This window comes from Pleurodeles waltl, chromosome 4_1, assembly GCF_031143425.1.
Source record: "Pleurodeles waltl isolate 20211129_DDA chromosome 4_1, aPleWal1.hap1.20221129, whole genome shotgun sequence".
NCBI classification, from domain to species: domain Eukaryota; kingdom Metazoa; phylum Chordata; class Amphibia; order Caudata; family Salamandridae; genus Pleurodeles; species Pleurodeles waltl.
The window spans coordinates 211,860,526-211,888,434 of record NC_090442.1 but is presented as its reverse complement, the minus strand read 5'-3'; the positions used below and the strand labels follow the sequence as shown (position 1 = coordinate 211,888,434).

Sequence of the window (27,909 nt, the reverse complement as noted above, 5' to 3'; positions counted from 1 at the left end):
GGGGGGGGGGGGGGGGGTCATCATATACACTCAAAGGTTTTGTGAACTAAACCAGCAACCTAGGCTACAAGACCTCATTTTATTGATTTAGGTGATTGGGAACTTTAGGAAATAATTCACTCTCACTTCCCCATTACGTTGTAGATTAGGTTTCTGGTCCTGAACACCAGACAGCCGGTATATGTACAATATTTGTAAAATAATTCTATAACGACCACAGGGCGCATGTGAATCTATAGCACTACATGCCACGAACGGATGTCTACTGGGTAGGTAACATTTTCGGTTCAATGGCATGTGTGGTTGTAGAGACATATGCTTTGCATAGACTGTAAAGCAGTCCCCTCCAAGTAGGCGGTGGCTAGCCTGCAGGACTTGAAGTAGCCTGACCCCTAAATCCCCCTCCCTCCCACCCAATTTTGGCCCTTTATGGTACAAATAACCTCTGTCCCCACTGTGTCTGCTGGTAGGGCTAGCCAGTGGGTTGAATGCTCCACAAGAAGAAACATCGATCCCTATAATATATATTGGTTTTAAACTAGCTTTTTCTTCTAAACGTACTGCTTTGACATAGTTTCATTCTTAATTATGTCCAGGTCCTCTTTAAGCTGACCACAAAGTGAGAGAAGCCAGAGAAAGAAGATTTAGAAGTTCAAGTTGTGTATTCGGTTTTAATATCATGATTATGAGGAGCACCTGAAGATGACACCGACAATAACTAGACGCTGCTAATTTGTTCGGTTTACTTAGTTGAGGATCACTGAAACCTTACACACCATCTACTTAAAGTCTTCCCTGCAGTCATCAGGCAGGTTATGAGAAAACCTGCCTGAGGACTAGTCATAGTCCCTACACAGAAGCAGTGGTTAGTCTTTGGGAGTTGCAGTTGACTGGAAAAGTCAACAGTGGCACTGCTTGGCCTACATTGGCTTGCTGGCGTGCTAGTACATCTACACAATGTTTTGTACATGTATGTGGTGTAGACCATGTATCTGCCTTACAGATGTCCGCTATAGGTATGTTTCCAAGGAAAGCCATAGTGGCTACATTTTTCCTCGTAGTGTGCGCTCTAGGATTGTCAGGTAGCTGTTTTTTGTTTTAGCATAACAAGTATGTATACATTTTATTATCCATCTAGCTATGCTATTTTTGGATATTCGGATGCCTTTGTGAGGTAGTGAAAAAGCTACAAAGACCTGTTTAGTTTAAGTCTTTTGTTCAGTCAATGTAAAACATGAACGCTTATTTAACATCTAAAGTGTGGATGGCTCTTTCTGCAACTGAGTCAGGCTGCCAAAAGAATACTTGTGGCTCAACAGATTGGTTAATATGGAATTGAGAAACCACTTTAGGAAGGAACTTCATGTTTGCGAAAAGGATTACCTCGTGTCTATGAGTTCGGAAAAAAGGTTCTTCCAAGGTTAGGGCCTGGAGCTCACTAACGCGCCTGAGTGATGTGATAGTGACCAACACCACTTTCTAGGAAAGATACTGAAGACGGCATGAATGAAGTGGTTTAAAAGGAGAGCCCATGAGCCTGGTAAGCACAATACTGAGGATCCAGGATGGTGCAAGCAGCACTCTGGGTGGAATAACCCTTTTAAAGGCATTCCATTAAATCTTTGATGACTGGGATTCTGAACAAGGAAGTATGTTTTTCTGTTCCGTAGATATGCAGCTATAGCTGCTAGCTGAAAGCGAATGGAAGCGTAAGCTAAATTTGATTTCTGCAAGTGGAACAAATAACAAATGATGTCTTGGACAGCAGCTTCAATGGGATTAATATGTTTGGGTCGGCAGTAGCATACAAAACGTTTCCATTTTGCAGCATTACATGCTCTAGTGGAGGATCTACGAGCTTCCCTGCGAATGTCCATACATTCTGCAGGAAATTCTAAGTAACCAAACTCCATGTTTTCTGGAGCAGCGGTGGTGGTGCTTTTTTTATCCATCTCAGTTGTTACTGCCTCTCTAGTCTCCCCCTGAAGAAACCCAGAGAATATGAGGCTGAAGGCTGTCTGGGGTGGGAAGTAGAGGCCTCTGAAGTTGTAGATCTGTAACCACCTCTGAATGTAGGGTGAAACAAAGTTCCCCTTTGTGTGGGGGACTGAAGAGCACCCATGGCTTTTGTGGTGTCCATATCTTTTTCCAGCTTTAAGGGTGGAGTACACTTGAGGGTCAAAAAGGTGCTCCTTGTCGAAGGGCATATAAGCACCGCTTGCTGGATCTCTGGTTTGAACCTAGATCATTGAAGCTACACGTGCCTCCTTATTAACACACCAGTGTTAATGCCGCGTGCGGCAGTGTCTGCAGCATCTAGGGCACAGCAGACGGATTTATTTGTGACTGTTAGCCCCTCTGCAACAATCTGCTGCCCTCTTTTGTGGTATTCATCTGGGAGAAATTAGAGGAGCTCCTCCATCTCATCCCAGTGAGCATGGTAGGTATCTGGCTAACAAGACCCATGAATTGGCGATATGCCAATGATTGACTGTGCAGCCACCCTTTTGCCGGCAGTATCCAGCTTTTTACTCTCCTTATCTGGAGAAGAGTCCACTATGCCCAGACTATTGGCCCGCTTCTGCACATTGGTGGCCACTATAGGGTCTGGAGGGACCTGGGATCGGATGTACAGTGGGTCAGGGGGAGCAGGCTACTATCCTCTGGTGGGGAGGCTTGTGGGAGCTACAATTCTGGCTCAGTACTGAACATAGGATCAAGGTCATGTGTGTCCATGGATCAGGTCCTGCTGTGTCCCCACCCAAATCTTCCCCAGTATAAACAGGGGAGCCCTGAGGTGTCAGGACTCCTGCTATATGTGAGGCAGGTAAATGAGGAGTGAGAGAGGTAGAGGAGAAGCAGAGAGTGGAGGAGGTGGAGAAGGTAGTTCAGGAGGAAGAGAAGGCCTGTGAAGTGTGTTGGTAGCCTTATCCTTGGTGACCTTCTTTTGGAGAAAGTGTCCAAAGCCTCTTAAAAAGGACAATTTCCTCTTCAGCATAACATGGGGGAAAGCAATAATGCACCCTGTACCCTCCTGGATATGGAGGCGGTGCTGTTAAGCATCCATTATCTCCAAAACAGTTGATGATGTAGCTGAAGACTGGCTGGAGTCTTTCTGCTCCAAAAGGTGTTTGCTCCCTTGTTTTCGGCACTGAAAGTTTTAGTCGGTGTCCTTTTGTTGGCACCAAAGCAGAGGTGGAAGTTTGTCAGCTCAAAGCCGAAGTACTCAGTGCCGAAGTCCGGATTGAGATGGCTCAGACCGAAGAGCTCTAGGTTGATGCCAAAGATGGTGGGGTCTTAGCTATCCTCAGAGCAGAGCCACAGGGCAGGGCATCCGAAGCAGTTTTTCGTTGCTGGCCAGGGCCTGGTGGCAATGGCGGTCCGGTGACCTTTGTAAGGGGCTTTGTAGCAGTTTTAGGGTGCACAGGAGGGGCTGCAGTACTCACGGGTTGTGCGGATGTCACCTTGTGGCTTTTGATGTGACTGGATGTTAGAGTCCTGGATGGAGAAGGCCTCCTCTTGTTCCCACTCCTGGGCATGCTCCTCCCCAAAGATGTCTGGAGTGTCGTCCAGAGTCTTGAGCCCCATTGCCAATTAACTAGCTCTTCAGTCCCCAAGGGTCTTCTACAACCGGAAGGATTTGTAGGCATTGCAGGTAGCTTCCTGGTGATCGGGGAGAAGCACAAGTTACACACCAGATGTTGGTCAATGTGGGTGAATTTGAAGAAGCGCAGAGGACAAACAAAACGGCACCTATTCCATCAGCTCAGCCTATTTTCCTGTGCCACTTGGTGAGGTAGGCCTGAAACTGGCAAGGTCACCTCGGCAGGCATGTGGTCAGTCCCCAGACTGATGAGTGGAGACTAATGCGAGGATGGAAATAGGCGATCGAGAAACAATACTGTTAATAAAGAGAAGACTGACTAAAATGTTTTGAACGGGAGCAAGTTGTAACAGTGAAGACACACACATCCAAACAAGACTTAACAAAGGAGTCGATGTCCATGCACAGTATCATAGTCGAGGAGTCACTCGATCTTGTGACTCGAAAAGTGCTTCTTCGAAGAACAACACTCCGGACCCAACACTAGGTAGCAGGAGTATGCAGCTCATCAGTAGAGATAGCCTGAAGCTTACTTGCATTCAGTCTAATGTAAAAGCCACTAAAAACTAACTTTCAGAGGCGTGCCGTGAATAAGCCATGTTCCCAGGTTCAAAGGGGAACCTACTGACTTGAAAACAGCAGTCAACTTCGATGGAGAAGGCCTCTAACTGGAGAAATTTTTCCATAGGATTTCAGGATTTCTAAATTAGTTAGCTTTGTCTAAGTGAGGCACCCTTTACTTCTCAATATCAGAGGACAAACTTTGGCATAAAGCGTTGCCCTACATTTCCATTGAGCCATACACAAAAAGCTTTATAGTTCATATAAAAATTAGACCGTCTTTAAAATCCACTCCTGCCACTTCCACTCACATTAGCCGTTCACTATTCGCTTCCTGCGCAAGCATTCATTTAGGCATAGAAATGAAAATGTCACTTACCCAGTGTACATCTGTTCGTGGCATCGGTCGCAGTAGATTCGCATGTTCTGCAATAGCTCGCCATCTGGTGTTGGGCCGGAGTGTTACAAGTTGTTTTTCTTCGAAGAAGTCTTTCGAGTCACGGGACCGAGTGACTCCTCCTTTTGTCTCCATTGCGCATGGGCGTCGACTCCATCTTCGATTGTTTTTCCCCCGCAGAGGGTGAGGTAGGAGTTGAATTGTAGTAATAGTGCCCATGCAATGGAGTGACTAAGTATGCACCTATTTAAGGTTGAGATGATACATATATAAATAATTGAAGGTAACTTCCAAACTGCTACAGGCTCCCGGGGAGGCGGGTGGGCACATGCGAATCTACTGCGACCGATGCCACGAACAGATGTACACTGGGTAAGTGACATTTTCAGTTCGATGGCATCTGTCGCTGTAGATACGCATGTTCTGCATAGACTAGTAAGCAGTTATTTCCCCCAAAGCGGTGGATCAGCCTGTAGGAGTGGAAGTAGTCTGAAATAATGTCCTTAATACGGCTTGACCTACTGTGGCTTGTTGTGCGGATAACACGTCTACACAGTAGTGCTTGGTGAATGTGTGAGGCGTAGACCATGTGGCTGCCTTACATATTTCTTGCATTGGGATGTTTCCTAGAAAGGCCATGGTAGCACCTTTCTTTCTGGTTGAGTGTGCCCTTGGTGTAATGGGCAGCTGTCGTTTAGCTTTAAGGTAGCAGATTTGGATGCATTTAACTATCCATCTGGCTATACCTTGTTTTGAAATTGGGTTTCCTGCGTGAGGTTTTTGAAATGCAATAAAGAGTTGTTTAGTCTTTCTGATGTTTTTTGTTCTGTCAATGTAATACATTAATGCTCTTTTGACATCTAATGTATGTAGTGCCCTTTCAGCTACGGTATCTGGCTGTGGAAAGAACACTGGAAGTTCCACTGTTTGATTTAGATGGAACGGTGAAATAACCTTTGGCAAAAATTTAGGATTGGTCCTTAGGACGACTTTATTTTTGTGTAGTTGTATAAAAGGTTCCTGTATAGTAAACGCCTGAATCTCGCTTACTCTTCTTAGGGAAGTAATGGCGATGAGAAATGCCACCTTCCAGGTTAGGAACTGTATGTTGCAGGAGTGCATGGGTTCAAAAGGTGGACCCATAAGTCTAGTTAGGACAACATTTAGGTTCCATGAAGGAACAGGTAGTGTTCTTGGTGGTATAATTCTCCTAAGGCCCTCCATGAATGCTTTAATGACTGGTATTTTATATAGGGAAGTTGAATAGGTAGTTTGCAGGTATGCAGATATTGCTGCAAGGTGAATCTTAATGGAAGAGAAAGCTAGGTTAGATTTTTGTAAGTGAAGCAAGTAACCCACTACTTGTTCTGGAGTTGTGTGTAATGGTTGTATTTGATTAATATGGCAGTAGCAAACAAACCTCTTCCATTTACTTGCATAGCAGTGCCTGGTGGATGGCCTTCTTGCTTGTTTTATGACTTCCATACATTCTTGGGTAAGTTGTAAGTGCCCGAATTCTAGGATTTCAGGAGCCAGATTGCTAGATTCAGCGATGCTGGATCTGGGTGTCTGATCTTTTGGTTGTGCTGTGTCAACAGATCTGGCCTGTTGGGCAATTTGATGCAGGGTACCACTGATAGGTCTAGCAGCGTTGTGTACCAGGGTTGCCTTGCCCAAGTTGGTGCTATCAATATGAGTTTGAGTTTGCTTTGACTGAGTTTGTTTACCAGGTAAGGAAGGAGAGGGAGAGGAGGAAAAGCGTAAGCAAATATCCCTGACCAGTTCATCCATAGGGCATTGCCTTGGGATTGTTTGTGTGGGTATCTGGATGCGAAGTTTTGGCATTTTGCGTTCTCCCTTGTCGCAAACAAGTCTATCTGAGGTGTTCCCCAGAGTTTGAAATAAGTGTTCAGAATTTGGGGGTGAATTTCCCATTCGTGGACCTGTTGGTGATCTCGAGAGAGATTGTCTGCGAGTTGGTTTTGTATCCCTGGTATAAACTGTGCAATTAGGCGAATTTGGTTGTGAATTGCCCAATGCCAAATTTTTTGTGCTAGCAGGCTTAACTGCGTGGAGTGCGTCCCCCCCTGCTTGTTTAGATAATACATTGTTGTCATGTTGTCTGTTTTGACGAGAATGTATTTGTGAACTATTATTGGTTGGAAAGCTTTTAGTGCTTGAAAAACTGCTAGAAGTTCTAGGTGATTGATATGCAGTTTTGTTTGATGTACGTTCCATTGTCCTTGTATGCTGTGTTGATCGAGGTGTGCTCCCCACCCTGTCATGGAAGCATCTGTTGTTATTACGTATTGTGGCACTGGGTCTTGGAAAGGCCGCCCCTTGTTTAAATTTATGTTGTTCCACCACAGAAGCGAGAGGTAAGTTTGGCGGTCTATTAACACCAGATCTAGAAGGTGACCCTGTGCTTGAGACCACTGTGATGCTAGGCATTGTTGTAAGGGCCTCATGTGCAGTCTTGCGTTTGGGACAATGGCTATGCATGATGACATCATGCCTAGGAGTTGTAATACCATCTTTGCTTGTATGTTTTGTGTTGGATACATGCGTTGTATGATGGTGTTGAAATTTTGAATTCTTTGTGGACTTGGAGTGGCTACTCCTTTTGATGTGTCTATTATGGCTCCCAGGTATTGTTGTACCTTGCGTGGCAGAATTTTGGATTTTGTGAAATTGACGGTGAACCCTAGTTTGAAGAGGGTTTGTATGATATGATTTGTGTGATTTGAGCACTCTATTAACGAATGGGCCTTGATTAGCCAGTCGTCTAGATATGGGAACACATGTATTTGCTGCCTTCTTATGTGTGCTGCGACTACCGCTAGACATTTGGTAAAGACTCTTGGTGCGGTTGTTAATCCGAAAGGCAGTACCTTGAATTGGTAATGTATTCCTTTGAATACAAACCTTAGGTATTTCCTGTGCGATGGGTGTATTGGTATATGGAAATAAGCATCCTTGAGGTCTAAAGTTGCCATGTAGTCGTGCAGCTTTAGCAATGGCAATACTTCTTGTAGTGTGACCATGTGGAAGTGGTCTGATTTGATGAAAGTGTTCACTACTCTGAGGTCTAGGATTGGTCTCAGTGTTTTGTCCTCCTTTGGTATCAGAAAGTACAGTGAGTAAACTCCTGTGTTTATTTGTGTGTTTGGCACTAATTCGATTGCATTCTTTTGCAATAATGCCTGCACTTCTATCTCCAGGAGATTGGAATGGTGTGTTGTTAAATTTTGTGCTTTTGGTGGTATGTTTGGAGGGAATTGTAGAAATTCTATGCAATAACCATGTTGGATAATTGCTAGAACCCAAGTGTCTGTAGTGATTTCCTCCCATGCTTTGTAATAATGACGTATTCTTCCCCCCACTGGTGTTGTGTGGAGGGGGTGAGTGACCTGTGAGTCACTGTTTAGTAGTAGGGGCTTTGGGGCTTTGAAATCTTCCTCTATTTCTAGGGAATTGCCCTCCTCTATATTGTCCCCGAAAACCTCCTCTATACTGTCCCTGGTAACTGGACGGTGTGGCTTGTGAGGTGCTGGCTTGTGTGCTTTGACCTCGAAACCCCCCTCGAAAGGGCGTTTTACGGAATGTGCTGTAATTCCCTCTGCTCTGCGGGGAGTAGAGTGCGCCCATGGCTTTGGCAGTGTCCGTATCTTTTTTGAGTTTCTCAATCGCTGTGTCCACTTCTGGACCGAACAGTTCTTTTTCATTAAAAGGCATATTGAGAACTGCTTGTTGAATCTCTGGTTTAAATCCAGACGTTCGGAGCCATGCATGCCTTCTGATAGTTACAGATGTATTAATTGTCCGTGCAGCTGTATCTGCAGCGTCCATGGAGGAGCGGATCTGGTTGTTGGAAATGGTCTGTCCTTCCTCGACCACTTGCTTTGCCCTATTTTGTAAGTCCTTGGGCAGATGTTCAATGAGATGTTGCATCTCGTCCCAGTGGGCTCTGTCATAGCGCGCAAGTAGTGCCTGGGAGTTCGCGATGCGCCACTGGTTTGCAGCTTGTGCTGCGACTCTCTTACCAGCTGCATCGAACTTGCGGCTTTCTTTATCTGGGGGTGGTGCATCTCCAGATGTGTGGGAGTTGGCCCTTTTCCTAGCTGCTCCTACAACAACAGAGTCTGGTGGCAGCTGTGTAGTGATGAAAACCGGGTCCGTAGGAGGCGGCTTATACTTTTTTTCCACCCTTGGTGTGATTGCCCTACTTTTGACCGGCTCCTTAAATATGTCTTTTGCGTGCCGGAGCATACCAGGGAGCATAGGCAGGCTTTGGTATGAGCTGTGGGTGGAGGAGAGTGTGTTGAACAAGAAATCATCCTCGACCTGTTCTGAGTGGAGGCTTACATTGTGATATTGTGCTGCTCTAGCCACCACCTGAGAGTACGCGGTGCTGTCTTCTGGTGGAGATGGCTTTGTAGGGTATGCCTCCGGGCTGTTATCCGACACTGGGGCGTCGTATAGGTCCCATGCGTCCTGATCTTGGTCACCCTGGCTCATGGTGGTGTGAGCTGGGGAGTGTGATGGAGTTTGTGCTGGTGAAACGTCAATCACGGGCGGAGGAGAGGGTGGTGGTGTAACTCTTTTCACCACTTTTGGTTGTGGTGTTTGATCCGTCTGGAACTCCAACCTCCTCTTTCTCCTAATGGGGGGAAGGGTGCTTATTTTTCCTGTCCCCTGCTGAATGAAGATACGCTTTTGCGTATGGTCCACATCAGTTGCTTGTAGCTCTTCCTCAAATCTATGCTTCTGCATTTGGGAGGTTAGCGAGTGCTCTTCTGTATAAGAGCCTGAAGCTGGGTCGCTTGCAGTTTGTTTCGGCATCGAAACTTTGTCTGCGTGTTTTTTCGGCTCCGAGGTGACTTTTTTCCTTTTCGGGGCCGAAACCTCTCGGCGTCGATCTGTTTCGGTGCCGCTGTCTCGGCGTCGAGCCGTGTCCACCCCGGCAACACGGTGTCGAGGCTTGTCTCCAGCACTTTCTCGGTCCCGAGAAGGCTGCGTGCCGGTGTCTCGACCGGAGTCGGACGATCTCGGCACTGTTTGGGCCTTTTTCGGTGCCGACGGTCGGTCACCGAATTTATGGGTCGAGCCATGGCCTGGTGGCAGTGGCGTCCCCTGGGCCTTGTAAATGTTTCTCTGTGTGGTTTTCGACGTCTTACTCACGGTTTGTGTATCGTCGAATCCTTCGGAGTCTGAGTCTTGGATCGAGAAGGTACCTTCCTCTTCCTGTTCCTCGAACTCCCGTTGGGCTGTCGGTGCAGACGCCATCTGAAGTCTTCTGGCTCGACGGTCTCGGAGTGTTTTTCGGGACCGGAACGCACGACAGGCCTCGCAGGTGTCTTCGCTGTGCTCAGGTGACAGGCACAGGTTGCAGACCAAGTGTTGGTCTGTGTAGGGGTATTTATTGTGGCATTTGGGGCAGAAACGAAACGGGGTCCGTTCCATCGGCGTTCTTCAGCACGCGGTCGGGCCGACCAGGCCCTGACGGAGGATCGAAAAACTACCCCGAAGGGCACCGGAGCTCTTCGATCTTCGATGCGGTGTTGAATGTAAGTACGCCGATCCCGAACGCAACAATACCGACGAAAATCTTCCGAAATTAGCTAATTTTCCGTTCCGAAACTCGGAGCGACAGGAACACGTCCGAACCCGATGGCGGAAAAAAAACAATCGAAGATGGAGTCGACGCCCATGCGCAATGGAGACAAAAGGAGGAGTCACTCGGTCCCGTGACTCGAAAGACTTCTTCGAAGAAAAACAACTTGTAACACTCCGGCCCAACACCAGATGGCGAGCTATTGCAGAACATGCGTATCTACAGCGACAGATGCCATCGAACAAGAGCATTACGCGGCTCATGTAACTGAAGATGGGTATATTGCACCTGACAAATGGATGTAGTTAAGATGATGTTCACATATATCTGTACCGAATTTTGGTCTTACCTTTTCAAAACTCTTAAGTTTTATTTCATATCGAAGCTCAGCATCTCGTGGGATTTGAAACTTTTCATTACCTCCACTCCCAAAACCATACCTGAAATGGAGAACATTTTTTTTTTATAGAACAGAAATGACCGTTCATACACTGTTTAGTTTTTCAGAGAATGAAAGAAATTACATAAGGAATTAGGCTCTTTCAAAGCAAGCAACACAAACAATAAGCACTTAAAATCAAGATTCCGTAATCAATGTATCCATCAAAGGGCCCCAAATTCAGGTGCTGTCTACTTCAACAATATACCCTTGTAAGGAAATGCCTCCTTGGCATGGTTACCCCCTGACCTTTTGCCTTTGCTGATGTTAAGTTATGATTTGAAAGTGTGCTGGGACCCTGCTAACCAGGCCCCAGCACCAGTGTTCTTTCCCTAAATTGTACCTTTGTCTCCACAACTGCCACAACCCTGGCACTCAGGTAAGACCCTAGTAACTGGAACCAAGGGCCTTGATGCCAGGGAAGGTCTCTAAGGGCTGCAGCATGTCTTATGCCACCCTAGGGACCCCTCACTCAGTACATGCACACTGCTTCACAGCTTGTGTGTGCTGGTGGGGAGAAAATGACTAAGTCGACATGGCACTCCCCTCAGACACCCCTCTAGCAGGCCTTACAGCCCTAAGGCAGGCTGCACTATACCACAGGTGAGGGCATAGGTGCATGAGCACTATGCCCCTACAATGCCTAAGCAAAACCTTAGACATTGTAAGTGCAGGGTAGCCATACGAGTATATGGTTTGGGAGTTTGTCAAACACGAACTCCACAGTACCATAATGGCTACACTGAAAACTGGGAAGTTTGGTATCAAACTTCTCAGCACAATAAATGCACACTGATGCCAGTGTACAATTTATTGTAAAATACACCCAGAGGGCATCTTAGAGCTGCCCCCTGAAAACATACCCTCCTTCCAGTGTAGGCTGACCAGTTTCTGCCAGCCTGCCACTCATCAGACATGTTGCTGGCCACATGGGGAGAGTGCCGTTGTCACTCTGTGGCCAGGAAGAAAGCCTGTACTGGGTGGAGGTGCTTCTCACCTCCCCCTGCAGAAACTGTAACACCTGGCGGTGAGCCTCAAAGGCTCACCCCTTTTGTTACAGCACCCCCGGGCATCCCAGCTAGTGGAGATGCCCGCCCCTCCGGCCACTACCCCCATTTTTGGCGACAAGGCTGGAGGAGATAATGAGAAAAACAAGGAGGAGTCACCCACCAGTCAGGACAGCCTCTAAGGTATCCTGAGCTGAGGTGACCCCCTGCCTTGAGAAATCCTTCATCTTGAGTTTGGAGGATTTCCCCAATAGGATTAGGGATGTCCCCCGCCCCTTCCCCACAGGGAGCAGGCACGAAGAGCCATTGGCTACTGCCCTCCCAGACCTAAACGCACCCCTAAATTCAGTATTTAGGGGCACCCTAGAACCTAGGAAACTAGATTCCTGCAACCTTAACAAGAAGGACTGCTGACCTGAAGCCCTGCAGAGAAGACTGAGACGACAACTGCTTTGGCCCCAGCCCTACCGGCCTGTCTCCCAACTTCGAAGAAAAACTGCAACAGCGACGCATCCAACAGGGACCAGTGACCTCTGAAGCCTCAGAGGACTGCCCTGCAACCAAGGACCAAGAAACTCCAGTGAACAGCGGCTCTCTTCAAAAACCTGCAACTGCTTTGCAACAAAGAAGCAACTTTAATGACTTCACGTTTCCCGGGGAAGCGTGAGACTTCCCACTCCGCACCAGACGCCCCCGGCTCGACCTGCAGAAAACCAACACCTCAGGGAGGACTCCCCGGCGACTGCGAGCCCGTGAGTAACCAAACACGACCCCCCCTGGGCCCCCACAGCAACGCCTGCAGAGAGAATCCAGAGGCTCCCTCTGACCGCGACTGCCTGTAACAAGGGACACAATGCCTGGAACCAACACTGCACCCGTAGCCCCCAGGACCTGAAGGAACCGAACTCCAGTGCAAGAGCGACCCCCAGGCGACCCTCTGCCTAGCCCAGGTGGTGGCTGTCCCGAGGAGCCTCCTCCCCCCGTGCCTGCCTGCATCATTGAAGTGACCCCCAGGTCCCTCCATTACTTCCCATCTAAAACCCGACACCTGTTTGCACACTGCACCCGGCCGCCCCTGTGCCGCTGAGGGTGTACTTTCTGTGCCTTCTTGTGTCCCCCTCCGGTGCCCTACAATACCCCCCTGGTCTGCCCCTCAAGGACGCGGGTACTTACCTGCTGGCAGACTGGAACTGGGGCACCCCTGTTCTCCATTGAAGCCTATGTGTTTTGGGCACCTCTTTGACCTCTGCACCTGACCGGCCCTGAGCTGCTGGTGTGGTAACTTTGGGGTTGCCTTGAACCCCCCAACGGTGGGCTACCTATGCCCCAACTTTGAGACTTGTAAGTGTTGTACTTACCTCCCCCAAGCAAGACTGTATATGATATTACTTTTATTCAAAGTTCCTAAAGTATCTAAGTGAAGTACCTTACATTTAAAGTATTACTTGTAAATCTTGAACCTGTGGTTCTTAAAATAAACTTAAGAAAACATTTTGTTTTCAATATAAAAACCTATTGGCCTGGAGTAAGTCTGAGTGTGTGTACCTCATTTATTGCCTGTGTGTGTATAACAAATGCTTAACACTACCCTCAGATAAGCCTACTGCTCGACCACACTACCACAAAATAGAGCATTAGAATTATCTCTTTTTGCCACTATCTTACCTCTAAGGGGAACCCTTGGACTCTGTGCACACTATTTCTTACTTTGAAATAGTATATACAGAGCCAACTTCCTACAACCCTCAAGAGCATCTTTACCATGGATAAACAACAACACTGTGGAGTAGGGCCACATAATGTCATGGCCTCAACTCAAACCAAACCAATGGACATCTTAGATTAAACGGATTTTACACTGTTTCCGCTCACTCCTCTCCACACCAGCAACCAAGATGTGCGTTTTAACAACCTTTTTTGTTCAACAAAGCATGTTTCCTCTTTGTCAAAATATTTGTATGCTACAGTGTAGATGTAACAAATATCACTAGAAGTTAAAGAAATGCCAAGTTACTATATATGTTTAAACTATCTCATAATTAGGGGTGGGCAGTAAACTTTGCACCACCGGCGGAGTCTGCGCAGTTTTGCCACTCTGCGCTCCACTGGGATCATGGACTTCAGCAAAAACTCTGCTAACCACAGTGTGGTGGTGTTTACTGGCACCTACCCCTCTAGGTGAGGTGCATGGCCTCAAATGTCAGATTCTCAGTTTACTCTGAGACCTTAGATACTGAGAGATAAAGTGTACATCCCTCGTTTGGTATACAGGTTTCCGAGTGGCGACATCATAGCTGCAGACAAATGTTGAAAGGTAGAAATCATGCAGAATAAGCAAAATGACACATGACTGATTATAATATGGCAACTGTGTAACAAAGTTTTATGTTTCAAGGCTGTATCTTGCGAGATATGTACTTCCAGCAGATGTTCGTGGCAAAGGGGATGCAATTTTAAACTGAAAATTGTGGCTGGCTTGATAAAGGGGATTATCCTAGGAAGATTCCTGTATGTTTGATTACCAGTAAGTAGTTGTAGGATGTGGCAAGTGACCTGGTCATCTTGCAGGACACAAGAACACACAGTGCATGCTTTATTGAGGCAATATTATAGACTGCTTTTAACTTTTAGGGTGATGTGGGCAAATAACTTGTTGATTTTGGTTAAGGAGCAGGGTTTATGGAAATAAACTAGGATGCACTGCGATTTACCAAATGACAGCACAAGAACACATCTAATTAAGACGAGAGGCACAGATTTTAAAAGTAAAAAATGATTTCAATGCACCTTTCACCTGCCCAAAAGTGTCCCCACTTCTATACAAGTCACTTGGGAAAATAAAGCCCTTGATTATTATTTTAAAGTTCACTGTTTCTGCTTAGTAAGTGTTAACAAGTATGCTACAACATGTTTAGTGACTAGGTCTAACTAATAACGGTCTGGATGTCACTATTTTCGGGGAGTGGCATTCGGCCTCTGGTCACTAGATTTCAGTTGTATTTTCGCTACTGCAGAAGTGAGGAGCTTCTTAGGGCTTTTTGGTAGGACTTGTGCTTGTTTAGGTCTGTTGTTTTCAATGAAGGATTGTATATTTTAGTTTTCAGAACTGGCATACGACAGCGGAAGCACAGGCTGATGGTTGACAGAGGACTGGGGGTGTGTGACTGCACTGCTGGAGAGACCTCCATGACAGCTGTCGCCACTGCCTGGGGTAAGCCACGTGTGACAATCATTTGAAGCAGACTTTTAAAGGTCAGGTGTGGAGGGACGTGTTTTGGTACAGCTTCATCCTGGCTGCACTGCCCCAAGTGCTTCTACTGCATAGCAATCCACAAAGTAAGCAGGGATCCTTCCAAAATACACCTTTCTGCACACTCCGCCAAGCAACCGAAACATCGGGCAGAAGACGCGAGGTGCATGCCAGCCAGTCCCTTGCTACCTGCCAGCTTTGCCCTCTCTGGCACTCAGTTTCAATGAGCCAATGCAGAAGCTCTGCCCATCCTCTCAAGATTATATGCACTTAGGTGAAACACAAGCCGAATGCCTAATGCAGCAACATTCTGTGCACCCCTGATGAGATAGTATTACACAGACCCTGCTGGCTCCCTCTGCCTGCTCTCATCCTCAGAAACGGCTTGACTCATGTCATGAATAATATTGCTCTTAAAAGATGCAGCTTTGCCGTATTAATCATCTGCCCTTGAGAGGCATGCAGAGGAGGGGTTTTAAAAGATTTGCTTTAAAATAAAATGCTGTGAGAGACAGTGGACCAGCAGTGACAAAAAACATAACAGCTGCTAAGCTTTTTCATCCAACAAATCAAGACAAGGAGCTAGCTCTATTTACACCAAGAACAGAACAACTAGGGGTGGGTGGAATTCTGCTGCATTTCGATGAGTGTTTATGTAACTACGCAGAATTCTGTAAGTGTAAAGTAAAACTCTGCAGGTTCCACCCACCCCCTACTCAATGTGCTTCCATGACATACATCAAGTCATCTTACTTTAGGATTTTGCTTATCTTCCTCTGTTGTCTTTGGATTACAATTAACTTTTCTATTTTATCACAGGTCATTTAAATGGTACGAGATTTTCAAGCAATTTAGTTTCATCATACTGATTTTACTGATGTAATTGTTTACATTAAAAATACATACACCATACCTATTTGCACTATGTTCAAGGTAAGACATTTCAGGCTCTAAAAAAATAAGAATGGTTGTCCAAATGCACACAAAGTAAGAAAGTCACTGTTTTAATTGCTTTATAGGCCAAAAAAAAAAAAAAGAAGAGGACTATGCGGTATTACCAAAGACTGAGGCATTTGAGACTTACAGAGGCCTAAGGTACACTACGGATTCTTCACCCTTCTCCATCTGCTGCACCACTTTCTCCAAGCCAGGTGGTATGTCGTGACTCTCCCCTTCTCCCACCTCAAACTGCACGTCTCGTTCATCAAACAACCGGTCTCCATGATAACCCTGCAAATGGACTAACATGTACCCACAGGACATTTGTTAAATTAAATATCGAAAGACCATGTGCAAATCATTAACTTTGAGATGAGAAACTCTTTAAAGTTGCTTGCCTATTCCTGCAACCTAACACTATTTTCAGTGTGCTTACCTGAAGATGCTACATGCCACTAGCATCTTCAAAGAACACTTCCTATTATATTTGTGCAACACACTTCAAGGTGGAACGAAAATGTGCCTCAAAAGATAAAGTCCAGTAACAGCTGACCAGACATTTACAACAACTACCAACAGCCTAAAACCACTAGGTATGGATCAGAGGCTGGAAGTATCAAAAGATGCGTTAGTGGAGCAAATGGCAACTGGTGGATGTTGATCGGAGAAATCCTGGAGTTACTAGTGATGAACAGTCTTTCAATAATCTTGCATTGTTCGCTTTAATGAGGTGTCTCTTAGAGCTAGCCCTCTATGCTCCGTAGTCGCAAACTTATTGGTTGCTCAAACTGTTTTTAAGAACCACCTATAGCTTCAAACCAGATTCAAAAAGATATGAACACCTCTCTTAGGTGGTTAGGACCGGGTTCTTTAAATCAGGACATATGCTGAGAAGTCAAAATAACCACCACAGTGAGACTCACTTATCAGCACCTTTACACTATCCAGGAGTTACCAAATAGCAATTTCTGCACAAGACATTCCTGTAAAAGGTGGATTTTTCTCTGTGGAAATTCTAATCTGCCCTTCTGATCAGGGGACACCCATGCCACCTCAGAGTAAATCAAAGGATGGGATGCAGGAACTAATCAACTGCCATAGCAGATAGAATATAGAATCTGAAAGAGACGCAAACCCCAATGTGGCCCCCGTTCTTAACTACATGAGGACTGTAACAGGTCAGGTTCGGTCAGTGTTAATTCACAAGGATATGTAAAAAAATATATATATATTTTACTTCGAGTCCTGATTGACTAGAACTATGATTGAAACAAACACTTTCCTCAGATGTCTGTGATGAAGTTCTAGAATCTGCAGGGAGCAGTATTTTCTACCACCTACCACTAACCCAAGTCTCTTGATAAAAATACTACCTTACTTGTGTGGTTAGGGCTAAGACCCACGACAGGAAAGTCTCCAGAACACAAATATTGGCACATCACATTTTTCCACTGAAAAGGACCCTTTTTTCCCCAATGTAAAGGACCCTTTTTTGCAGTGTGCCTACCTGTGAATTTTGGGCCCTAGTTTAGCCAGCATCTAGGGAAACCTGGCAAACCTGTACATTTTTGAAGACTAGACACTTAGGAAAGCTTGGCGTGTGTCTACCACCAGGTTTTCCTACACAGAAGCTCTGGCAAACCTCGACCAAAAAAAAAAAAAAAAAAAAAAAAAAAGGAGTACTGACGATAAGCCAACTATTCCAGCGTCTTGCGACCCTCAAGGATTATTTGCCGCACTTTGCGAGTCCTGATTGAAACATTGACTAAAACAGACATTTTCCTAACATTTCTGAAAGGCCTTTAAAATGTGCTCCTTTCTCTACAAAGAAGCATACGTTTCCTCCCAGTTCACCCCTAGGCATCGATAGAAAGGAGCAGGTTTAGGCAAGGGATACCAAAAATACCCACTTCGCATCCCACCACACATTAACTCCTGAAAGCAGAAAAGAAGGCCTCTCATGGAAGAGATCACTTGCAGCTCATTTTAAAAAGCAAACAGCTTATCTACAGCATCGTTGTTGATTTGTGCTCTAGTCCGTCCTCCTATGCAAGATGCTCTAACCATTTGAAACTGTGAGCAGACTGACTGCTTCTACTTGCTGTAGGAAGACCACTAGGGAAACCATAGCCGAAAAAGTGGTGTTTTGGAAATATGATTAAAACAGAGGAAATGCAGGTGAGCTAACATACAATGACTTAAGTGATTGAACTTAGGTGGGAAAGAGTACACTTTGAAGGGAATTTCTCAGGTAAGGTCTGGAGAACGTTCTGAGTAAGTTCTTCAGACAAAGTGCATTTTTACAGCTTGTCAGTTCCAACAGGGGTCTCTGGAATAAAATGCTAAAAATAAATCCAGAATAAGGGAATATCGAATGAAGTAAAAAGAAACAATACTTGAAATATGGGAAGTGCAAAGCACTGCATCTCAAGAACTTCATGTTGCACAATGGTGCATGTCAAATCTGTCCAGGACCTAGCTCCTGGGGCAGTAAATGGTATTTGAACAGTAGTAAGGGTATGTAGTATTTACCACTGGTGTTCCAGGTCCTTGGCAGCTATGCTGCGCTCTAAATGCACAACAAGCTATTCCCTAGTACACATTACTTGTTGAATCTTAAAAAAGTTGAAGCAATAAGAGCTGGTTAAGAATTTGAAAATCAGATGCTGTCTGGTACAAGTAATTACACTCAACGTAGTTCCCAATCAGATCTATATCTTTGAAAACTAGGTAAGAGCACACAGAAAAAAACCTAAGGTACTGGCACAGTCTGTAGCGAAGACAAAATTGCAACTCAATCAATAAAGCAATATTGCCAGGTTTAAACACCCAATCGATGTCTGGCCGCCTAATCCAAAAGAATAGCACAAATGTGCTATTGAATTTACCACACTGCAACAGGATAAGCGTCTATAAAGACACTTTGAAGATAATGTTTACTACAAGTCACAAGCAAAACCTAGCCAGGTCTGCGATTTTAACCTCTTCTGGAAACAAACGCACCAACATGCAAAAAAAAAAAAAAAAAAAATCAAAATTGCATGATAATAATGGGTTCTACTATTTGCCCTAGTGAGACAAGGCTCACTCATTTTTCTTCAAGTTACAATAAGAAAATGGAACAATGGACAGTGTCACTTTCTAGCTAAGTCATGGTTCAAGTTCAACATGTTGCATTTGGTCATTCAAAATAAACCTAGTGAAAAAGGACAAGAACTAAAATGCATGGATAACCTTTCGAGTTGCCGTTCACTGCTTCTAAATAGTCTCCAGTAATGAAAATGAACACCAAAAGCACTTATATGCCTACTGCACTGTTATACTTTATTTGTACACTGCGTATATCTATCCCACATTAATAAAGGTATTTGTAAAATCTACTTACTCTCCACCATAGCACCATCATTGGGTTTGCTGTATCCTTCTCCTTTCACTCGAGTTCTTCGTATAATGCCACCATTCTCCTCATCGGTCAAATCTTCACCCTTAAACTCAAACAGTTCTATCTGCAAAGAAGAAAGAAACATAACCTCACAAGGCTGCGATGTTAAAGAATCAGCTTGACGAACCTCTTATCTTGTTACATAAAAAATATACAGCCTGCTGCTGTCATTTGTGAGGTCTTAAAACCCACTGAAAAGCAGAGGTGTAACATCTCTCAAATATCTAAGCTTTTACTTTTATACGAAAACGTTTTGTGTTGAATAAATCTGAAAATGAGTAATAAACTAAGGGATATTTCTAAAGTAAAATGTTAATTTCAATTCATTAGTTCATTTTTATTTATAAAAACAGGTCTATTTTCTTAATGAAAATTAAGAAAGGTAACAGGTGCAAGTGAGAACCAATACTATCACAAAAAATAAGTACTGATGTGTAGGGACAACACCAGACATATATATTAAAAAAAAAAAAAAAAAATGCGAAGGTGAATAAGTGATACAACTTGTGCAGAAAGAACACGGGGTTTAAGGACCTTTGTTACTGTTTTAAACATCGGACTGGGTAGAGCCTGTCCGTTCCTAGGAGCAGACAATTACATGTATCTTCAGCAACACATGGGCTAGTTCCGTAAGAACACCAATGAACCAAGGTTCACAAGTGCAGATCTTTTTTCACTTTCTGGAATCAAAAACCTTTCCACTAGTATACCTTGCGCCTAATTTGAAGTAACCCATTCTCTCTAAAGTTACTTCCCATTCCGTATCTGAATTTATATCGGATTGTCATGAAATGTGCCCAATAGAGTAGCATTCATGATCAGCTATAGTTATTGGCCCCTGCGGAATTAGAAAGGTGATATAAAGCTTAGAAGAGTAAAAACAAAATAACTGGTGTTACTGGCTAGCCACCGCATATGCAATTAATCATTCATATTAGAGGTCTGTCTAAATTGCATTTCCCGTTGGTGTGCTGTAAGCTTCAACTGAGGCCCTCTCCAAGTAGTTACTGGTTATATTCAGAGCAACGTGAAATGCACACTGCAACCTAACCTCTATATCACTTTAATTGTGTACATTTACTAACCTCAAACACAAGGGTAGCATTAGGAGGTATTTTAGGTGGGCTTCCAGAAGCTCCATATGCATATTCCGGTTTACAGATGATCTGACAAATCTCACCAGTTTTCATGGTTGCCACAGCAATGTCCCATGCTTTTATCACTTGACCTAATGAAAAAGACCATTGGAAAACATGGTTATGAAACTCAAACAGTACTATCTACAAAGTTATGAAGCTCAAACAGTTTGATGAAGCATTCAGACATATAGTTGTATTCACTACAAAATATTTACCAATTCAAAACCACCTTCCATTTTCAGTGAAAAGCCTCGTAAACTGTAAAAATATACCATCACTGGCCCGCCATACCCACTGATGTATTCCTTATGCCCTGTGTTATTACCACAACAGTGTAAGTGAAAAGTTGTAACAAAAAAAGCTTGCAATTAATTTTATAATCAAGATTTGGAACAAAAAAAATGTAAGGAGTGCATGGAGGGTACAAATCACATAAAATTAAATTGGTATATTAAAAGTTCAAAAATCAACCACTAAATGTGAGAAAGTGCATTCTCCATCTAAGCATTTTCTAGAGGCTAACCTAAAAACAAGAGAGACAGCAGAAGGCATATATTCAATTATCAGGAGAAACTTAATCTGATATTTGAAGGAGCAGACAATTCAACCTCATGTGTTCCCTCACCTCCAAGACCTCGCCCACCACAAGTTAGTAAGTGCCATCTTGCATTCCAGGGGGATCACTGGCACACTTGTGAAAAGTAGAGGAAAACCTACAAGTCTCTGTTTCTGACTATCAGGATAGGCTTGGATTGTGTTAGGCAGCATGTCTGCCTAGCTTGCTTTGAGGCTGCTGCACAGGTCCCAAGATGGTGGTCAAGGGCTGGCCCCGAATCGTCATGACTCCAGCCCACCACAGGCGCAGTCTGTAGCTTGGCAGTCCTAAAGCGGTACAGAACTCTCAGGAAGTGTGTTTCTACCTGCGCATCTCACAGCCACCGGGGATGATCTGGCCCTTGCTCTTTCCAGGACAGTACCACCTTGTGCAGAACAGGGCGGGCTCCTTACATCTATGATGATATTCCTCTGGGACACTGGCTTTCAGGCAGTACCAGCTCTAGTTACACAGCAGTGCGAGCGCTCTGTGGAGTACTCCCTTCCTTAATTATAGAGAAACTGGAACAAAGTGGGGGTAGTTTGGGTCTCTTTTTATCCATAAGTTCTAGATGGGGGATGTGGATCCATGGTCTCTGAAACCGTTTAACTAGTCTGGGTTTTTTCTTATTTTAAGTGTCCTTCTCAAGCTGTTTTCCAGACAGTGTTTCTGTGAGGTGAGGTTTCATACAGCAAGTAGCATATTGAGGTGTGGGGGGGGGGGGGGGCATCTCCTTCCTAGTGTACGCACAACAAAAGTACAAGGTGTGAGGTGTCAGTACTTGGCTGTCAGCCCAGGCAATAAGTAATCAGGGAACGCTCTGCAGTTCCAACCCTCATACATACCATCCAGTAAACGGCAGTGCTCAAGGAGGCTAATCAGCAACGTCTTGCTAACCAAAAGGTCTTATAGATTTTCTAAATCAGACCTATCTCCACTCCCATCACATCAGTGACTGGTCTGGATTGCTTCCAATCACACAAATTAAAGCAATACACTTGCACGGTCTAAAAGAACAGTCCTCAAACTCCATCTTTTACTAGATCAGGCCCGGGGTAATCCAATTGTATCCCACTGGCATCCATACGCTGGGTAATTCACACACTATGCATGTGCTTCATTGGCTACTTAAGCAATCAAGCTTAACACACACTTGTGTCAGCACAAGGGTTTGTGAAAGCATATCAAAAGACAAAAAGAGGAGCTTTATAAAAGCTAGGCCAGAAGGCCCACTTTACAAAGGTAACTTACATAAAAATATCTGGTCATATTGTTGCTTGCCTTAACTACTTTATTCAGCCACCACTGCTTTATGCTTTAAACTCATGATGGGGACATTAGTCCATTTTCTCAGGTGGTTTGATCCTTCAGGTTACAGGGCAGGTTATGGTCCTCTCACAGTCCTAGACTACTATGCCCATGTTGAGAGGAGTCTGATTACAGGGTCAAAACATCAGGTACCAGATAATTTGGTCAGGTATGCAAGGCAGGGAAACCCGTCTGTGTAACAAGCGGGGAAGCCCTGTGAGAGGAAACACTCCAGTGTTCCAAGCATGGGACATTCCCTTCCGCACATGGAGTACCAGCACAGCTTTATAGTACATAGTTGGCTGTCAATAACCACACCAGGGGTGCAGGTAGAAAGGCAGACCTCAGAACCACAGTCTGCTGGCTTCCTCATTACCCGGCGCAAGGGGGCAGAAGGCTCACTCAACATGGGAGCAGAACTGAACTCTGCTTTTAAGTTCCTATTTTTAAAATAGAGCACCTCGAGTAGAATTGACAATTGTACAGTCAACTGGGGCTTGAATTGCAAAAACAACTGCTAAAGCAGGTGGATGCAGCTTTCAAAAGCCATGCAGACGATGTCTGGTTATACAAAAAGAAGAAAAAAGGGGGGGAAAAAAAAAACTTTCCAGAAAGGTAGGATGAATATCTGCCAGGCACTTTCATATCTTGATGTGTCTACATTAACCTGGCAAGTAGGACATAAGTAGTTTTGGCACAAAATACTTTGTCTCAAGGAACGCTAATCCAAAAACGCACATAGGAGGCAAGGCTCTTGCCCATACTAAAGCACTTCTGCTACCAAAATGGATTACACTGAAAGTCAGTCACAAGGAAGATACATCAGAGTCTACTCACAGTTTCTCATCCGAATATCTATCCGGTAAGGAGATCATTTTTTTTTTTTTCCAAACAGTTGGCTATTTTACAAATCCCTCTTGAACCATTAAAATTCAGCTGAATGTCAACTTAAAGTAAAATGCATATTGGTCAATACAAAAGACGGCAACTAGATTTTGAGACGCAAAGTCATTTAACAGGATGAGTAACCTAAAGTAATGCATTTCATCTCCAAAATGAAAGTTGATCGTGCTTTGGGGTGCTCTGGGGCAACCAGAATGCAGCTAGATAAAAAGGAGTAAATTTCAGGAGACTCAAACTATCATTAGGAAAATCACTCCAGCAGGACCACATAAAGTGCAGCTTCTGTATCCTAACCACTTCCTTCTTTAGGTTAGTTATCCCTTTTCTATGTGCTGCATACTCTCGTTAAGAATCCTTCAATACTGTTATGCACAAATTATGCTAAACCTCATTTAGTATTGAATAAAAGGTACACGTTATCAAACACTACCGTTAGACAATGATAAATAGAACATGAAACAAATTGCAGCTCGTGTTTGGGTCGTGTTGTTCTGCCCTCATCTAAGTAACATAAAATGGAAGTATTTAGTCTTTTCAAATCAACATTTGAAAATATGAGTTCTATGGTTTCTTGATCTCATCAGAGAAGGGGAAGCCAAGTATTCTAAATAACTAAGGAACTTAACCTGTTTGAGAAGATTCTTGTGATCAAAGTGTGAGATATCATGGAAGGCAAATGGAAAAGTCTGTAGACGGGTCAAGTCCCGCTGAAAAGAAAAGGTTATATATAAAAAAAAAAATAATTAAGGATCCATTTGATTTTGCAAGACATGGGTCCCATGGAGACACATTTGGGGTGCCATTAAAACGGATTCCAAAGACTCTCAAGACTACCCCTAAGATACAAACCAAAGGAGGTACTGGTGTTTCTGACCTATTACACTATGAGAAACCAATGATGGTTTAAAATTATACTATGAAAAGGAATATGGAAGTGCCTGCTGCAGATTCAAACACATCTGCTTTTCCCAACCTTCTGAAAAAAGGCTAAGGGTTTTAGCTAGCCTCACCACCATCTTAAATTCACCTACGGGACAGATTCAGTTAATTTGAACAGTGTGGTTGGATCACAGGGGAATGGCTTTAGCAATTAGCTCCACACCCCGGTGTGCACTACAAGATCTGATCCATTCTACAGACATCTTTACCATTCACACAGAAATACAGAAACAAGTTGAAGAACCGAATAAGACCTGCTTGAGGATGGACAGCCCTGCCTCTATCCCCACAATTCAGTCACCAAACTTCAAGACGGCAGTGCTGCCAATCTACGACTAACCTGGGAACAGTTAGGAGAATGAAAGCAGACCACAACCAGGCAGTGGACCGACCCTGACCTGCGGTGAAGTATCTTCTGGATATTGAAAGTGTGGACTAATTGAGTTAGATTCCTGATCTTGTATGCTCGTCAAGCCAACGTGACACGGTCTCCAAACCATAGAATACACTGTAATTTGAGAAATAAGCAACACATTTATCTCAGGTGTTTCTTATGCTGCAAAGGAGGTGCGGTCTTGCAATGCACACAACTTCTATATTACACTGGATGCAAGCTACTCGCCTTCCAATCCCATTTAATATAATCACAGAGGTTATTCAAAATTGTAGAGGATTCACTCCCTCATCTCCACATAGTGCAAGAAGCACTCACCAATAAGAAACAACATGTCTTTCCACATGTACTGCCTTAGAAATACAGTCTCAGGAACCACCATACCCTGGCCAAATTTCCATCTGCCTATGTGCAAGCTGACTATATCAACTCTTTTTTTAATGTGATTCAATAGATTTAGCACAAGTCAGCAAATCTAGGGAAATAAGAAACCTTAACTTCAGACAGTAGAACTGTCTTCACAGTATATTCAAGTTTAACTATAGTACTCCTTTAAATTATCTTAGAGAGTCTTGAAGTCCGTAGAAGGCTCAGCTTATGAGAGCATGTGGACAGCCCCAAAATATTTACATTTTTTCTTCTTAGGATCTTAGAGCTCAGAATATTCACAAGTATGTCACAGCCAAATGATAATGATGGGAAAAGGTGTAAAATGTATTAAATCAAATTCCTCTATTCCTGCCTCACAGACTAAATAAAAAGCTAATTTAGAATATATGATGGGCATGATTCTCAAACAATTAGCAGGTAACAAGACTTCAGAGCAGTAACCATTAAGTATCAGACACAGAGTTCAGGATCCACAGAATGGAAGATGCTGAAGCAAAACCAAGGGAGGAGTAATGGTCTAAGAGAACCAATGCTACTGAGCTGCAAAAAAGTAGAACCGGATTTAAAAGTTTTTGAAATCACACAGGCTACCTCTAGTTCAAGGATCCTTGAAGGAGTGAAAGACATGTGGGGAAGGTTTTGAAACCCAGGTTCCACTCCCACTGAGAGTGATCTTTGACAGACCTAGAACAGTTGATGGAAAATGTATCTGACTCAAAGACTGAAACATTAATATATCAAACTCTCCAAGTAGTATACCTTTTTATGTCCACTACGCAAGTTATATTGTTCTTTGTGTATGTGCTGCACCTACAGCTTGCTTTTTGTCTGACTGGATAGGTAAGATGCGGTTTAACAAGCTCACCAGCTATCAGAACTCTGTTTTTGTTGTTTAGATGTATAGAAGCTGACACTCATGTAGCAAGAGTAAGAGAATACGAGAGTGCATGACCAGCCCAAGCTATTATCTAGCGTGTGAAGACTTCTTTCTGTGATCTCCACGTTCTTACTGAGTGTTGAGGGGAAAGGGAGATCAGGGTAGTAAGTGAAGAGGAGGACTGTCACTTTTTCATCCTCCATCTTTTTTGTATGCCATCACAGTCAATAAGGTTGCATTTATAACATTTGTTAAGTGTTTTACTCAATCAATTACTCTTTTACAAAAGGGTTGGGCAGTTTGGATGGTATCACTTGCACATGGTGAACAAGTTATGGCATTTCTATTTACATGTTGGCTTGTCATATAATAAAGTTGTTTTTACAATACGTATGTCACCTTTAAACAAGCAGGAATAAAGCACTATCCATCAACACAAAAAGCTGAACAATCCTATATATAAAAGTAAAATAAAATAAAATGTCAGACTAACCAAACAAAGTAAAAGGGGATATAATTTTCCACAAGAAACAATTTCACTAAGAACTCGTTGAGCTATGAGTTGACCTCCGTCCAAAGACAAGGTTAGAATAGAGTGCAGGAACTCACAGGTAGAGTGGGGTCAGGTTATCAGACAATGCAAATTACTTATGTGAGCAGGAACATTTTCAGAGTCTGCATTTAAAATCGAGAGTTTTAGAAGGGGAAATTGCTCAAGGGAATCCTAGCATTTACATGCAGAAAATAAAGGCTTAAGGCGGCTACGTTAATTGACGTCACCCAAAACATGTGTAATAGCGGGCATAGCACGGGTACATGTTAAATTAACATAATACATTCACGAAAAGAAACCAGTGTACCTTTTCCTAAGTCAAAGGTGAACTTATCGGCACGATCTCTACTCGAGTCGAATTTGGACCTGTCCAGCAACCAGCCTGTGTAATGGACACTCACTTTGTCTCCAATCATAGGCGTCTCATCACCAGCGCCTTCTGTTTTGATTAGCTGCAAAGAAAATGAGCAATTATAAAGTGTGGCAGCTAAAAATGCAAGTTCACCTCATAAGAAAACAGACGTTCTTTATAGAGAACTTCCATGACATTTGCCATTCTAGTTTTTGTCTACCAGCCATATGCCCTCCCTACACACCCACTACCCCCTGCCCTATGGAAATACTGATTGATTTAAGTTTCATGTCCTTGCGTTAAAGGATAAAAGCTTTCCAGGAAAAATTAATCCTCCAATACATACACCCATCTTCTGAAGTCTTCAAGTCCCTGGCAAATGGATCTCAAAATCAACACAGGTACGACCCTCGGATATAGACTCTTTTACCAACTTATAAGAACTCTGACAAGTACCACACACTACAAGCAACCAAAGTATGCCCACTTAAATACCAAGATGATTAACTTTTACACAAATCTACCTACTTCAGTGGAAGGTTTTTTTTGGTTTGTGGGTCCCATAAAGGCACGATTCTTACAGAAAGAGTCTGCGTTCTGATGAGACACCACAGATACTCGGTCATAAAGTGCCAACCTCAGAACTGAAGAATGCCATAACCAAGGAATACTAGGAATCTACATGTGGGACAAGGACTTTTACACACACTATTATGGTTGATAATTGTATGACTTGAATGAAGATTCCACTGATAATGGCCCAAACCTCTTGCTAAATTGAAACCTTTAACATTTCTTCGGGTCTTACAAATTGAAGTTTAAAAGTGATAAAACCGGCATATGCACAACTAATGTTAGTTACTTTGTGGTTCAGTTGTTTTTAGGTGCAGCACGCAAGCGCTTTGACCTTTTGTAAGTATTGTGGGCTTTTAACCATGCCCATCGCACACTCCTCACTTTCACACGTTCATGGGCTTGCCTTTCAAAAATCTTTTTTTTGACTGGTAAGTGCTTTACGTTTCTCCCTACTTGGGACAGTTTTGTTACCGCCTTGCGGACTGCCCCTGTGACATGGATAATTGCACAACTGCCGATACGTTTGACTGCGAGCAAACTTTTCTTTGTGTCCCTCCTTCGTGCTCATGGCGACCAAAAAGAAGAAAAAGAACAACCACCACACAAGGCAGGTGACTACAGTAGTTTCTA

General features: G+C 43.8%; 1 protein-coding gene across 2 annotated transcripts in view; it reads right to left on the bottom strand.

Moving 5' to 3' along the window:
- The window catches only part of FKBP4 (FKBP prolyl isomerase 4), a 195,798-nt gene that overhangs the window by 96,627 nt on the left and 71,262 nt on the right, over window positions 1-27,909 (bottom strand). The window contains exons 2-6 of one of the 2 annotated variants that reach the window (XM_069228152.1): window positions 26,659-26,803; window positions 20,339-20,481; window positions 19,197-19,317; window positions 15,957-16,113; window positions 10,526-10,616 (exon numbers count right to left, since the gene is read on the bottom strand). In XM_069228152.1, the coding sequence (XP_069084253.1) occupies window positions 10,526-10,616; window positions 15,957-16,113; window positions 19,197-19,317; window positions 20,339-20,481; window positions 26,659-26,803 (657 nt within the window). The remainder of the gene's footprint in view (window positions 1-10,525; window positions 10,617-15,956; window positions 16,114-19,196; window positions 19,318-20,338; window positions 20,482-26,658; window positions 26,804-27,909) is intronic. The other variant, XM_069228153.1, reaches the window with a different exon arrangement.